This window comes from Pan troglodytes, chromosome 10 (genome assembly GCF_028858775.2).
Source record: "Pan troglodytes isolate AG18354 chromosome 10, NHGRI_mPanTro3-v2.0_pri, whole genome shotgun sequence".
Taxonomy (NCBI): domain Eukaryota; kingdom Metazoa; phylum Chordata; class Mammalia; order Primates; family Hominidae; genus Pan; species Pan troglodytes.
Window position 1 is genome coordinate 33,466,769 of NC_072408.2, and position 15,808 is coordinate 33,482,576.

The 15,808-nt window shown below is 33.9% G+C and overlaps 1 protein-coding gene across 16 annotated transcripts in view; it reads right to left on the reverse strand.

Annotated features, from left to right (window-relative positions):
* MON2 (MON2 homolog, regulator of endosome-to-Golgi trafficking) overlaps positions 1-15,808 on the reverse strand; it is a 127,340-nt gene that overhangs the window by 15,178 nt on the left and 96,354 nt on the right. For 9 of the 16 annotated variants that reach the window (XM_003313537.6, XM_063785502.1, XM_063785506.1 and 6 more), the window contains 4 exons: positions 12,697-12,840; positions 12,050-12,067; positions 11,631-11,759; positions 6,508-6,698 (listed from right to left, as the gene is read on the reverse strand). In XM_003313537.6, coding sequence (XP_003313585.3) covers positions 6,508-6,698; positions 11,631-11,759; positions 12,050-12,067; positions 12,697-12,840 — 482 coding nt within the window. The remainder of the gene's footprint in view (positions 1-6,507; positions 6,699-11,630; positions 11,760-12,049; positions 12,068-12,696; positions 12,841-15,808) is intronic. The other 7 variants (XM_001165785.7, XM_063785503.1, XM_054664173.2 and 4 more) reach the window with 3 other exon arrangements.

The window sequence follows — 15,808 nt, forward strand, 5'->3', positions numbered from 1 at the left end:
ATATTGGTGGTTATTTAAGACAGCCTTAGTTCAGCTGCTGAATTATTCACTCAGAGACAGTCTATTAATCATTAATTTGTAATAAATACAATGGATTAAAGATCTTTACAATAAAGAGGGAAAATCTGTAAAGAAGAAGACTGATGCAGATTTTCTAAAGCAGAAAATTGTTCCAACAAGAACAAAGAAAATCAATAGTTCTGAGAGAACCAAGGTGGATTCCAGACTCTGTGGCTCATAAGAGTGAACAGTAAAATGGACATAAAGTTAAAAAACAGCAAGATACTATTTAAAAACAGTTGAGAATAGGATAGTAATAACTGTTAGAATAATGACAGCTAAAAAGTTAGACAGCCACAGTACTATGAGCTTTATTTGTATTAATCTCCCATAGCAATTCCATGTAGTAATTATTATATAATCAAGAGAAGAGGGAACTGAAACTTAGAATGCCTACTAATATGCCCAAGAACACACTTTAAGTAAATGATGAGGCCACAATCTTAACCTAGATTTATCTGATATTTGAGTCTACATTACTCTTTTTTATGTTGTAGATGTAAAAATAGTATTAGAACATTTAGGTTTAATATACACTTCTGTATATTAAGTATAATGTACAATTTTGTATATAGGAATATATGGGCATCAGACTGTGGTTTCTTTGATTTGGACATTTTTCATTCAACAAATATCTACTGAGTACCAACTACTTTGCATCAGGTATTATATTCTTGGGTGTTCAAGATTTAGCTGTGAACAAGACAGACTCAGTCCATTTCTTACGGAACTTAGATTCTGGTGTCCAAGTCCTAAGCTAACTATAAATTGGTAGTAGGAAATAGAGGAAAAAAACTGAAAGAAATTTACCCAAACCTGAACCAATCAGAGGAATTTCACAATCACTGCCATCAAAGCAGCTTCACAGACTATATCTGCATCTCTAGAGACAAAAGTTGTGTTTAATTTTAATTTATAACAAGGAAGGTAAGGGTTTAGTAATATTAAAAGATTTGTGATGATGGTGGAGGTAACTAAGGATGAGTTGATGATCAACAAAAAAATGAAGAGGCAAAAATAATAAAATAATATTAATATTTTTAGTGTGTATATTTCTATATTATTAGTGTTTATAGAAATATACACACTAACAATATTAATACTTTTAGTGTGTATACTGTGTGCTAAGGTGTATTAGTGTGTTTATTTCAACACATTAATAATATTAATACTATTTGGATCATATATCAGAAACACTGAACTAGATTTTTAAAATATCATATGATGAGGGAAGAGAGTAGCATACAAAACTAAAAACTGGATAACTAATAGTTATTTAATTTATAACTAGCAAACATATCAAAAACATCGATTGAGCTTTTAAAAATGCTGATTAACAGAATTTACCTATAAATTATAAGGGGCAATGGTCAATACTGCAGGTTACAAATAAGCCATGTAAGATCTTAAATTCCTTAAATTTGAAAACTACAGTAATCTTTAAAAATTTATTTTCATGAATCTTTATTTAAAATAAAAAAGAGCCTTCAAACTTATAAAGTGTTATTTGTATTTTGTCAGTTCTCTCTGTATGACATATTAAAATTTTTGTGGCAATATAATCTATATATTATAAAATTCACCCTTTTAAAATATACAATTTAGTGTTCCTTAGTATATTCATAAAGTTGTACAACCATCACCATTTCTAATTCCAGAACATTTTGATCACCCCCACAAAAAGATCTGTACCCATTAGCGGTCACTCTCCCTCATCTCCCTTCCCCTCAACTCCTGGGAACCATAAATCTACTTTGTCTCTATGGATTTGTTACTCTGGATATATCCCATAAACAAGATCATACAATATATAGCCTTTTGTGTCTAGTTTCTTCCACTTAGCATTATGTTGTAAATGTTCATCCATGTTTGAGCATGCATTAGCACTTCATTCTTTTTTATGGCTGAATAATGTTCCACTGTATGAATACATTACATTCAATTTGTCTTTTTTGCTACTATATTACATTCAATATATTGAATATTGAATATATTACATTCAATTTCACTTTTTTGCTACTATGAATAACACTGCTATGAACATTAGTGTACAAGTTTTTGTGTAAACATGTGTTTTCAATTCTTTTGCACAGTACTTTGTGATTTTTAATGTAAGGTCCACAGATTGTATAACTTCCCACTCACCCATTGTGTCTCCTTTATAACTACCATGTTTTGGTACTCAAAGTTGGCTAAATGAATTTCTAATAGACTTCAAGTGTCTACCAAATTGCAGTCCTTGCGTTTTTCAACTTTGTCTTTTTCTTTCTCTTAAACTGTTTACTTATAGCCCTCAACGACATGCAAAGGCTTTCTTTTCTGCTAGTTGATTTTATTTGTATTTTCTGTGTTATTGTATTCCCTTGCCAAAGCATCTTGCAGATCAAAAAGGTTGGGGAATATTACAGACAGAGATATGTTTATTCTTAAAGTCTTAGAGTATGTATTAATTAGGTTAAAGGATTTATAAAGGTACCAATATAAAAAATAATCAAGTATTAGTCTTATTTAAATTCATTAAGTCTTGCTATTCCAAGCAACTTTCCAAAACAATCTTCCTACTGTTCAAACACTACTGATAAACTTCAGCTATAGAACATAGTACATATGTGGCATTAAGTAAAGTTTAAAATCTAAAAGTTTATGACCTCCAAAGTTATCAATTATTTAGAAAACAAAAACAAAGAGAAAACCTGTTATGAAACTGAAAATGTGCATGGTTTTTAAGTTCTCTTAACACTGCACTTTCAGTATCAACTGACCAATAAAAGCTTTCAATTTGAGCCTTAAAGTATTTTTGAACTATGAAAATACTAAAAACTAAACTGGCTTTATCCAATATAAGCTGTCCATGATTAAACATTCATGGACCTTTACAATTACTCCAACAAATAACTTTTCATCTTTCTTTGTTGAGACAGGGTCTCACTCTGTTGTCCAGGCTGGAGTGCAGTGGCACAGTCACAGCTCACTGCAATCTCAACCTCCTGGGCTCAAGTGATCATCCCACCTCAGCATCCCAAGTAGCTGGGACTACAGGCACATGCCACCACATCTGGCTAATTTTTAAATTTTTTTGTAGAGGCGGAGTCTCACTATGTTGCCCAGGCTGGTCTTGAACTCCTGGGCCCAAGCAATCCACCCAACTTGGCCTCACAAAATGCTGGGATTACGTACTCCAGTTGGCCTTCTTTTTGTCTTTCAAATAAAGAAAATAATGCCTAGTGATGGGAAAGGACCAGCTCACGATCAACAGAAAGTAGACAGCAAGTCAGGACCAGGTCACAGGTCTCCTGACTCCCAATCTAGGGTGTTCATCAACTACTCCATGGAGTAGAAAGCTTAAATCTGTAACTAGAATAACCATAACTTAGAATACTGATACTGTGTTACTTGAGAGCTGAATTTAGAAGCTTTATTATTTTTAGCCATTAAAAATAACTCCAAGCCTGGGCAACATGGCAAAATCCCATCTCTACAAAAAAAATACAAAAATTAGCTGGGTGTGGTGGTGCATGCCTATAGTCCGAGCTACAAGGGAGGCTGAGGTGGGAGAATCACTTGAGGCCAGGAGGTCAAGGCTGCAGTGAGCCATGAACATGCGACTTCACTCCAGCCTGGGTGACAGAGCGAGACACTGTCTCAAGAAAAACAAAAACAAACAAACAAAAACCTCCAAATTTAGAGCTAAATTTCCAAGTCTCAGTCATTTAGAGTTTTGGCCTTTAGAATTTTGGTTTAAAATAATAGTTGTTTCATGGGAATTAATATGGATAATGTCACCTTTTCTAAAAGAAAGAAAAAACATTAATGACAATAATAGTGGAAACAAGCATTTTAAAGTACTTACATGCCAGGTGCTATTCTAAGCATTCATTCATTTTAAGTGATTTAATCCTCACAATAACCCTGTAAGTTAGGGAGCATTATTACTGACATTTAACAGATGAGGAAAAATGAGTCACTGAAAGGTTTAATAACTTGTCTAAAAAGTAGTACAAAGTAGTACTACTGGGATTTGAATCCAGGTAGTCTGGTTGTCAAGCCAATGCTCTTATCCACTATGCTGGTTGCTTCTTAAGTAATGTATTTTCCAACACACCAAACATACTCAAACCCTTAAGGTAAGTAGAGCCATAATCAGGCAAAATATTTTAAATGAAATTATACTACAACTGCATTGACACAAAATTATGTAAAATACTATTATTTGGCCTTTGGTTCCAGTGTCCACTTTTCTATATTAAAAAACTTCAGAAAACGGGATTTAATAAAATAAGAATAAAGTCCAGAAAGTGAAGAATATTTAATAAGAAATTCAAGAATAAGGAAGATGGCAGAAAAACGCTCAAGAAAAACAAAAACAAGCAAACAAAAACCTCCAAATTTAGAGCTAAAATTTTAAATGAAATTATACTACAACTGCATTAATACAAAATTATATAAAATATTATTATTTTACATAAAAAAATTTTTTTTATATACAGGATCTTGCTATGTTGCTCAGGCTGGATTTGAACTCCTGGGCTTCAGCAATCCTCCCACCTCAGCCTCCCAAAGTAGCTGGGATTACAGGTGTGTCACCACACCTTGCTAGGGAAAGCAATACTTAAAGAAGTTTTACTCATTGCAAAAAAAAAAAAAGCTGATCTGAAAGCTTATTCAATTTGTTAATGGGGCATTAAGCATATATAGACAATTAGAAAATAAAAGGAAAAATGTAAACTTCTCAACCTATGTGCTTGATACAAATTAACAGTGACTCAGGCTCTTATGTCTATGAAGGAACTCAAATTTTCAGAGTTATTTTAAAGATGAAAACATAATTTGTTTGAATATAGTTTATGAGCGCCTATAATTTTTCCTTCAGAAACAGAGTATGCTTACATTGGTATCAATAACATTTCTAGAAGTGAAAAATACATAAATTACAAAACAAAGTCTGACCACTTGCAAGACAGAAATTAGGATCACCTGTTATTATTTTAAATTCTGAACTATAAGACAAACTTTTACTGGGGAAATGCAAGTTAATCTTCTGCACCCTAGAAATTTTTTTTACTGAATAACTAAACCATATTAGAATAGTAAAGAAAATTTTTTTCAGTTAATTCATTCTGTTGTGGACTCAATCATTATCCATATGCCAATGTAGTTTTTTTCTTCAAGTACATCAAATCCATAATTCAAGTGGCTTCAAACTAATAATGTTAAATGGTTATTTAGCAGTACACGGTATCATTCTACAATATCAAAAAATGATTGATGGATACAAACATTTAAAAAATTGGCCAGGCACAGTGGCTCATGCCTGTAATCCCAGCACTTTGTGAAGCCGAAGTGGGAGGATCACTTGAGCCCAGGAGTTAGTTCAAGACACCTAGGCAACACAGTGAGACCCTCCATCTCTACAAAAAATTTTAAAATTAGCCAGGTGTGGTGGCGTGCACTTGTGGTCCCAGCTACTCAGGAGGCTGAGGTGAGAGGATTGCTTGAGCCTGGGAGGTCGAGGCTGCAGTGAGCTGTGATCACACCGCTGCACTTGGGTCTGGGCAACAAAGCAAGGCTCTGTCTCAGAAAAGAATTTCACCAATGTAACACAAAGGATAATTACTTGTGCTAGAAGGATTAAACACTGCCTGGCTATTACAGACAAGTCCACATTTAGTAAAAGGGCACGCTTTAGATCTGTCCTGCCCAACACAACTTTCTGTGATGATGGAAATGTCCAATAATCTGCTCTACCCAGTGTGGCAGCTGCTAGTCACCCGTGGCAATGAGTACTTAAAATATGCCTAGAGAGACTGAAGAAAATTTTAATTTTATTTAAAGTTTGGTTTTAATTAGTCATTTGTAACTAGCAATTGCTACTGTACTGAATAGCACAACTCTAGATGGACCTCAGCAAATTCTTCATTCAAAAAATGTAGTCTGTGTTCCAATCATCCTACAGTAAGTAGTTCAGTGAGGGGTTGAAATAGCATCCTAAATACAAGCTTTAAATTAGATACCATACAATGAAAATTGTTAATCTTTGACAAATCTAAACATCTTAAAGAGCTGATCATTATATTGCCACTCATCCTATTTATTCTGGTAATACACTGATTTTCTAACATTGTTTTTCTCTTGCAATGCCCAATGGGCATCAAATTAAAAAATGAATCTTCTTAGTTTTATTAAGTCAAAATTCTTAAATATGATGCATTTGTATTGTTTTATATATAATATTCCTGTCTTATAAGCAAAAATACAAAAAGCAAAAATCTCCATTGTTCATGGATAATGTACCCAATGGATAAATGGCTAATCCAGGTGTGTTTTTAATACAATCTAGCAACCTTTATAATCAATTACTTTGTTAATGAATAAAGACAACTGTTTTTAGAGCAACTGAAGATATAATGTGCCACTTCTTGTCTTAATTTTAAAGATGAATGAGCTGACCTTTTAGTAAAGAGAAAATCTTCAAAAGTATTGGCTAGTTCTGGCCACATACTGTCAAATTTTCCAGAAGAAGCATGCTGCCGGGCAACAGGTAGCCCAATAGAAAGAACTCTGAGGAGAGAGGATACTGCTAGTTTCCATGTGCTTTCAGAAGGGCAGGAATACTTCAAACTGAGAGGAACCCTAAGAGTCTGAAAATAAAGACAGTTTAATATAAGCATTAATTAAAACATACACACACAATTTTAATTAAGAAAAACTACAGCAAAGAAAAAAATAGCATAGGTATTTTCATCTTAAAAAGGATGGTATTTTCATTTAAAAAAGGATGTTATTTCTCAGAAAGGCCAATTCTCAGACGTGGTCCTCAAATACTGCCTGGAAAGATATACTTTTAAATCCTATCTCTATCTTATAAACAATGAGCCTAAATAAATAACATTTTTGAACCTCAGTTTTTCATCATCAATAATAGGGATATTATCTGAAAAGTTAAGAGAAGGAAACACAATTCTGTGCCTTTTCTTAACCCAATGTTATGGAATTAGAAAATTCTGGCCGAGCATGGTGGCTCACGCCTGTAATCACAGCACTTTGGGAAGCCAAGGTGGGTGGATCACGAGGTCAAGAGATCAAGACCATCTGGGCCAACATGGTGAAACCTCACCTCTACTAAAAATACAAAAATGAGCTGGGTGTGGTGGCACGTGCCTATAGTCCCAGCTACTCAGGAGGCTGAGGCAGAGAATTGCTTGAACCCGGGACGCAGAGGTTGCAGTGAGCCGAGATCACACCACTGTACTCCAGCCTGGCGACAGAGTGAGACTCTGTCTCAAAAAAAAAGAAAAAGAAAAAGAAAATTCTGCCATAGTTATTCCAGCAAAAAATAATTTGGCTGATGTGGATATCCCATATGCAAAGGGTCAATATTGCTTATGCAGTCATCTGCCACATATATAGGTTAGACCATATAGCATAGGTGTGAAGTAGGCTATACCATCTAGGTTTGTGTAAGTACACTATGATGTTCAGACAACGATGAAACGGCCTAATGATGCATCTCTCAGAACATATCTCGGTCCTTAAGCAGTACATGACTGTATTTTCCCACTAATGGTGAGGGAAGAGTAAACACAACATAAAATGTCAATACTTTAAAGTTGTATGTTCTATCTGTAAAATTATTTGAATTTTATATCCTACTCTAATATTTTTGTGTACTTTTTTACTTCTATTTTTGTGTACTTTTTTCCTTCTCCAAATAGTTCAGTAAAACTGTTAATTTAAGATTTGACCATTGAGGGGTACAGGAGTAGAGCGTTTGAGTTATGTACAGTGACTAGATATATAGTGACTAAGTATAGTGACTTATCTTTTCAACTGATCAACTTTTGAGACAGGTGGCTTTTATTTATTAAAAGAACTAATTTGGTGGTTCAGAATGAATTTCTCTGATCACAGTTCTATCTTGCAATTAGAACACTAGATTAACCAAAACATCATAATGAACTAACACAGAGCACCGCTGACAAACAGTTTTGGCATACTGTCAGGCAATTTGCATTAGAGTAAAAATTCTGCTGTTATGTAAAAATTCGGGTCTAAAAGTAGAAAAATTTTCGTATTTCAAGGATATAAAACCAAATATCATCATCTTCCACACAAATTATTACTGAATACTCATACAATATACATACTAACCATTACATATTAGCATGAAATGTGCCTTCATTAACAGATAATTAGCACACCCAGAATCTATTTATCCCCTTCCCCTCCTTCCACCTCCATATAATCCATGTGCTTTGGGAGGAACTGTCCCTACTTCCAGTTTGGGAATTCAGGCAAAGAGATGATGAGTTGATTAAGCCAATGAATCCAATCAATTTCCCTGGCCATAATCATTGGTTCAAGAGTGGGTATGGGACCACAGCTGATCCACTAAAAATTAATTTTAGGAACTTAAGAAGAAGAATAGAAGTGTGTGAACGTGTGTATGCAGGAACATACACATTCTCTCTCTTCCTCTCTCTCTTCCTATTGGACATATAATCTTGTTACTGGCCTACAGCTATGAAGAGAAACGATATGGTCAATTCTTAGCAGAACTTTCTGGAGAAAGAAATGTGGTTTTTGATGATACTGCTGAACCACTGGATCAGCCAGTCACAATGCCCTTCCTCTATCTTTGAATTTTCCAATTAAGCATGCCCAAAAGTTCCCTTTATTGTTAAAGCTAGTCAGAGCCTGAGTGTATGTCATTTGCAACCAAAAGAATACTAAGTGATATAGGGCCATTTTGAGTTTACATTTTATAACTCAAGCTAAGATAAAAGAAAAATATGGTTTGCTACTGCAATTGATATTTTATTAAAATCAAGAAAAACATTAAGCATAGCAGATCCATTCAATTTATATATTTTATTTTTAAAAATGTTTACACATCTAAACAGGAAGTGGTATACAGTATGTGCTCAGTAATTGCCTGTCACCACAAGGTTCACAATTTTGGAGAAAGAGCCTTGTCCAATTAACCACAAAACAATGTGGTAAGTGGCATCAATGAAATGGGATTATAGAAAAGAGATCATTTAACTCTTTTAAAAATACAAACTGAGTGGCTCGGCATGGTGTTTCATGCCTTTAATCCCAGCACTTTGGGAGGCTGAGGTGAGCGGATCACTTGAGGGCAAGAGTTCAAAACCTGCCTAGCCAACAAGGTGAAACCCTGTCTCTACTAAAAATACAAAAATTAGCCATGCGTGGTGGTGTGCGCCTGTATTCCCAGCTACTCAGGGGGCTGAGGCAGAAGAACTGCTTGAACCCGGGAGGTGGAGACCGCAGTGACTGAGCCACTGCACTCCAGCCCAGGCAATAGAGCAAGAGTCTGTCTCAAAAAAAAGAAAAAAAATGTATACATATATATAAACTGAGGCCAGGCACAGTGGCTCACACCTACAATCCTAGTGCTTTGGGAGAAGGAGGTTAGAGGACTGCCTGAGGCCAGGAGTTTGAGACCAGCCTGGGCAACAAAGCAAGATCCAGTCTCTATAAAAAATTTAAAAATCAGCTGGGGGTGGTGGTGCCCACCTGTAGTCCCAGCGACTTGGGAGGCTGAGGCAGGAAGATCACATGAGATCAGGAGCTTGAGGCCGCAGTAAGCTATAATTATGCCACTCCACTCCTGCCTGGGTGACAGAATAAAACTCTGTCTCTAAAAAAAATAAAAATACACAAACTGATTCATATTAAACTGATTAGTGTTTAATCCTTCAATGGTTAAAGAATAAAGTCTGATCTTATGATGGCTTAGAAGACCAACAGTTATGTTTTCAGACATATCCCAGGTTCTGAACTAAATTTCTCAACATTTCTTAAAAATATACCATGATCTTTTACACGGCTTAATTTACCTATAATACCTGCCTCCCCCTTTTTAACCTAACTCTTAACTTTTTCAAGTGTCATCTCTATTAATTCTTGCCCAAATCCCCTCAGCAGTTGACTTAGTTTTTTGTCTTTCAGAGGAACTCAATTTTTATTCAGCACTGACTACTTGGCAAGCATCATTAAATGCTGTATCTCAATGGATTCTCTCATTATAGGTAAGACATGTAAGTAGTATTGGTATTATCCTTCTTTTAAAGACGAGAAACATGCTCAGATAGGTCAATTTGCCAAAAGTCATAAAGCAGTAAGCCAGTAACAGTGGACTATTCGAAGTCAGACTATCTGAATGCAAAGCCTCCACTATGGTCTTTACCTAGCACTTAACATACTGTAGTATTACTTGTTTGCCTTTCTTTATTCTCCATATTGAATTATTAAATCTAAGAATCATTTTATTCATTTTAAAATTGCTAGCACCTTGTAGAAAGATGCTTCAAAAATATGCTCAATAAATAAAGAGAGAGGATAGTTTTGGTGAGGTAAGCAGTGAGGAGAGAAAAGTATCATGAAAGTCAAGGGAAGAAAGAGCTTTCAGAAGGCTCAGGTTTCAGAAGGCCAGTACCATGCTATAGGGAAGATAAATCATTAGAGAAGGACTGAGGATGTGAAGATTTGGTCTTTTGTAACTTTAAGAAAGCAGTTTCTGTGGAGCAATATGGACGTAAGCCAACACACAACAGGCAAAGAGTGAGTGGTGACTAGGTGAAGGCCACAAACTGTTTAAGGGATATGGAAATAAAGGAAAGCTGAAAGAGGATGACAATTTGAGTAGTAAGTACAGTTGAGAGAAAATTCTTGTAGTATCCAAGGCTTAATAATCCTTGTATGAGATGGCTGAAAGAAAAATGAAAATAATCACCAATGAAGAAAGGTGGGGATAGATGAGTCTTGAGAGAAGACAGCTCAAGTTGGTCTGGTATTTATACAATCAATATAAGGTACATCCACACGCTAGAGGAAGAACAAGGTTTAGGGCTAGTCCTTCAAAACAGAGGGAAAAACAAGAAATACGCCTTAGAGGAATGGAACACAATCAACAAGAATCTTTTAAATGGCTGTCCATATACTAAAAAAGTGGCTTTAAAAAAGTCAGCATGCATGTTCAGTTAAGTGTATGGGCTGCATTGTGAATTTCTCTCTGAATGCTCATCAATCTTGAACCTTGAGGAATATTGTCCTAAGAAACCCCCTCACTGGGTTATCTGGGAAAATGTAAGAACTGTAACAAATTTTTTTTTATTATACTTTAAGTTTTAGGGTACATGCGCACAACGTGCAAGTTTGTTACATATGTATACATGTGCCATGTTGGTGTGCTGCACCCATTAACTCGTCATTTACATTAGGTATATCTCCTAATGCTATCCCTCCCCACTCCCCCCACCCCACAACAGGCCCCGGTGTGTGATGCTCCCCTTCCTGTGTCCATGTGTTCTCATTAAGAACTGTAACAAATTTAATGCATATTTATGTTAAAATATTTTCACTAAAAAGAACTTTTAGAAAAATGGCTTGCTAAATACAATTCATGAATATTGGAGAAAAGTCATTACAAATAATAATACAAATTGTATTTGCTATTTATCCCAATATAATGATAATGTATTACCTAAGGAATAATTTCAATAATGTTCTTACCATCTAATGAAAGTGTAGAAATGAAAAAAAGATACCTTAATAATATTCTGGAGCACTTTCTCATTCACCACTGCTTTGTGACACGCTGTTTTTTGGTATAAATCCACAACTACTTCTAAAGACCTTTCAGCAAACGGCACATAATTCAAGGCTACCCATTCCGCCTAGAAAGTAATATTTTCACATGCAGTTAAAAATAAACCGAAATTAAATTAATCATATTGTTTTCAAAGAGAAAGCATCTTTGTCTTAAAGTTCAGGCCTTGGTTTTAGGTCAGATTATATTACATGCAAAGTTTTCAAAGAGATATGTACTTCATGAAAAAAATAATTTTCAGCCAGGCAAAAATTAAAACTATTGGAAAAAGCACATACAGCATTCTACCAAGAACCGGGAAAGATGTACTTTATTTGTTGCCAATAGGTTAGGACAATTTTAGGAAATTTAACTCACCGGTGCAAATAGTTGGATCTATTGTGATTCCATTGTGTTGCAAGACAAATAGAATGAGAAAAGTTAATACATATTTAAACTACTTTCGGACGATATAAAATTATAATTTTTATGTTGAGTGAACAAAATCAGCATGTGCATGCATTCAGAAATTTACTTAAAGTTAAAATTTGCCAACTATGGCTATAAAAATATTTTATATAAAATCCAACTAAATTTCACACCAGTAGTGTACAACTTCTTATTTAGTACAAACAGTTTCTTCATCTTGCATGGCAGGCATCTGTTTTAAGTAAGATTAGACTTAGGGATTTAGAAGCTGTTTTGTATTGGGATGGGGCAACCAAGAAAGAGGTACAAAGGAACTTATATTTTTCAAGAAAGATGTACTGGAGAGTAATATGAAAGGCCAAACTTTCTGAAGAATCAGTTGGAAGAGGAAAGTCATAAATGAGGAGAAAAAGAACACAGAACTAGTTTCCCAAACAATATTTCTGTTCAGCTTAAACTGCTAACAGACATGTATAAATATATTTGTGAGTGAAAAGTATCCTTTTCTGAGATAATCAAAGTCCATCTTAAGTGGAACTATCTGTATTTATAGGCCATGAAATCTTACAAAGTAAATAAAATTTACAGTAAATTACCTGATTATATTTTGCATTTGCAATGTGCTTTGTTTCCAGCTGTCCATACTGTGGAGGTTTACATGAAAATTCTACAAATGCCAACAACTGGTCAAATATAGCTGGATACATTATCTGCATGTTTTCTGGTCCTACACAAATGGCCTATAAAAGCAAAATAAGAACATTAGAATGCATAATCTGAACTCCATTAAGTTCTTTACTGTGTATATATTTGTTTAACCACAGAATCTTAAAAACTGTCTTATTTTATGTATTATACCATCTTTTCTGAGCCCTAAAGGACACAAACTATTTTAAACTGTTATAGAATAAAGTATAGGCTGAAACTGTTAATCAGCTAAAAAATGTTCTTTTTTACAGTGTGATTTATTTCTTAACAGAATAGAAAAAGGGCCAACAAAGTGAAGTCCCAGGCAGTCCTCAGGTTCTACAATCTGATCATTTGTTCAGTAATACAGCCATTAGGCCATTAAGAATGTGTGACTGACCACGATGACACTGACTTCAAATTCTGTGATATCAGTTCATTGAAATGACATCTGATTTCTGCACCATGCCTGGTCCACCAACTTTAACAAATAATCATGTGTGTTACAGTTGGGAAAATAAGTCATCTACGAAAATTTGTTTCTAAAAGAAATGTATGGATTAATTTTTGACAGGGCTGTGTATATTTAATGTGAAATGTATCTAAATATATTGATTTGATTTAAAATAAAATATTTTAATATAAGAAAACATTTTAATAAATAGTAACTAGTTTCTCTAGGTTTCTTACTTCAAATAATTTGATAGGAAGAAAGAATAAAATGCATATCGTGATACTGCAGATTTTAATTATTTCAAATGTGTTGAAAATACTTAAATCAGGTTTTTTTTTCTAGCCATAAATTTATTTTTTCTTCTCGTATTTTCTTGTTTAAGTCTTCATTTTTCTCCATGAGAAAAACATTTAATGATATTATTTATGAAGTGTCTAAAATATACTTGTGCTTTATAAGACAAAAAGGATGATCACTTTATGCCTGAGAGGATAGGTATTCTTAAAATCTTAAACCAAAATTCAAACCATTTAACTTTTTTAAAAAGTTTCTTTAAAAACAGTATGTACAAAATTTATTTTATGCACTCCATGGCTTTTAGCTTATCAGATAACACATTAGTTTTATTTTCCCTCAGAGGAGTTGTAGCCATTTAGCTATAACGGAACTTTTAGATAAAACTGCACTGAGATATAAAGTAGATATGCAAGTGCTGCCCATACCCAAGTGTGATTGTCCTATAATTATAATGTAAGAAAGTAGTAAAAAGACATCTAATACCATGTCTCAATATTTTTTTCTCAGAAATAATGAATAATTTGAATAGTAAAATTTATACACTCTAAAAATTCTCTTTACTGACTGCTTGTAATAGTTCTACTTTCTTCCTCATTAACCTCTTGCTGGATCTTAACTCTTAGAAGTAAACAAGTAGTAATTACTGTGGAAAAAGAGACTGAATTACTCTAAGTGAATTGTTTTATTTTCAATGTCTAACAACAACAAAAAACCATATGTGGGTACCTGAGAAAACTAAGTATTATAATTTCTTTGTAAGAATCTTAACACAAATTAATGACTTAACTATGCATTTTGATTTTCAATGGTCCTTTATGATAAGAAAACATACTAATAGTGTTATAGTTGATGTATAGAGCAATTTGGGGACTTTAAAATGCATAATTTGGAACCCACAATTTTTTAACAACAAACTCCATCTAAGAAAAAGTTTTTATGGGCTTTTCTTCAGTATTCTGAAGTCTGAATATCAGAAAAATCTATAGAATAAACCTGATAACAAATTTTAGTCCAAAAGCTAAGAACTGATAAGCAATCTAGATAATATTTCCTATTAGTCCTTGAAAGCTGTCTATTTGAAGACAAGAAAAAATATTGAACACCTGATTTCTTACATTGTTTAAGGTTTCACTTACTAACTCATTTAATAATAATCTTTTCAGTGCCTGGCACGTACTAAGGCCTTTGCTAGAGAACTTGATGATGAAAATAACAACAGCTAACATTTACTGGATGTTTAACTCATGCCAGGCACTCAGTGCCTTACAAATATCCCACATAACAAGCAAAAAGTTGTAGATTTATTATTTTTACTTTATAGATGAGGAAGCTGAAGTATAGAAAGATTAAGAAACTTGCCCATGTTATTTAGAAGACAGGGCTTTGTTACACAACTCCAAGGGCATCATTCACATACAATGTGATGCTGTCTCCTGGAGTGCAACTCCGGCAGCCCCGGTGATGAATGCAGATATGGTATCCAGCCATCTGACTAAGAAGTTTAGCAAAAAATAAGACAGATGCAGTTTCCTGACTTCAGGACTTACAGTAAAGCACATACAGAAAGCAGATAATTAAATTCCCAGTTCCTCTACATATGCTAAAATAACTTGGCAATACATAAATAAATAAATTAGCACATATAACTAAGTCAACTTGGCTGGGAACTGGTGGTTTGAGAACAAAGAGAAGACTGAGAACTTGAAGTCCTAAACAATATAAAAGCACGGAGGAAGAACAACATAAATGCTCCCCTTTAGAAAGAAAACATGATATCAGAAATTAGTTTCTCTCTTAGGAAAGAAAATAGCTTTCTATCAATAAAGTGTTTTGCTCGATAACTATTAGTTTAAGGATAAAGTCCAAAAGCAAGTAAATTTGGCTTGTGCAAAAATTTTCTTACATCTGTGGAAGAAAATATAAAAACACTCTGATAATAAAATATACATTTTTCTGTTAGGAGATACTAGAAACCCATTAAAAATCTCACATTCAAGGTCTATGAAACATCATTTAGGTAATCATACAACACAACAATGGCTAGTGTGAACATTAATAATAATTTTAAAATAATATAAATGAACAACAATAACCCTTCCAAAGTTTCAGACTGTTTTCAAAGCTATTAAAAGCTCAGAACAAATTACTAGTAGTTGGGATAAATGATTCCACTTTTCCTCTCACTGCTAAAGCAGAGTTTTTTAAAAATAAAACTTACATTTTTTTTCTGAAAAAAAAAAGTTTCTTGTTTATCCTGTACACATATATAA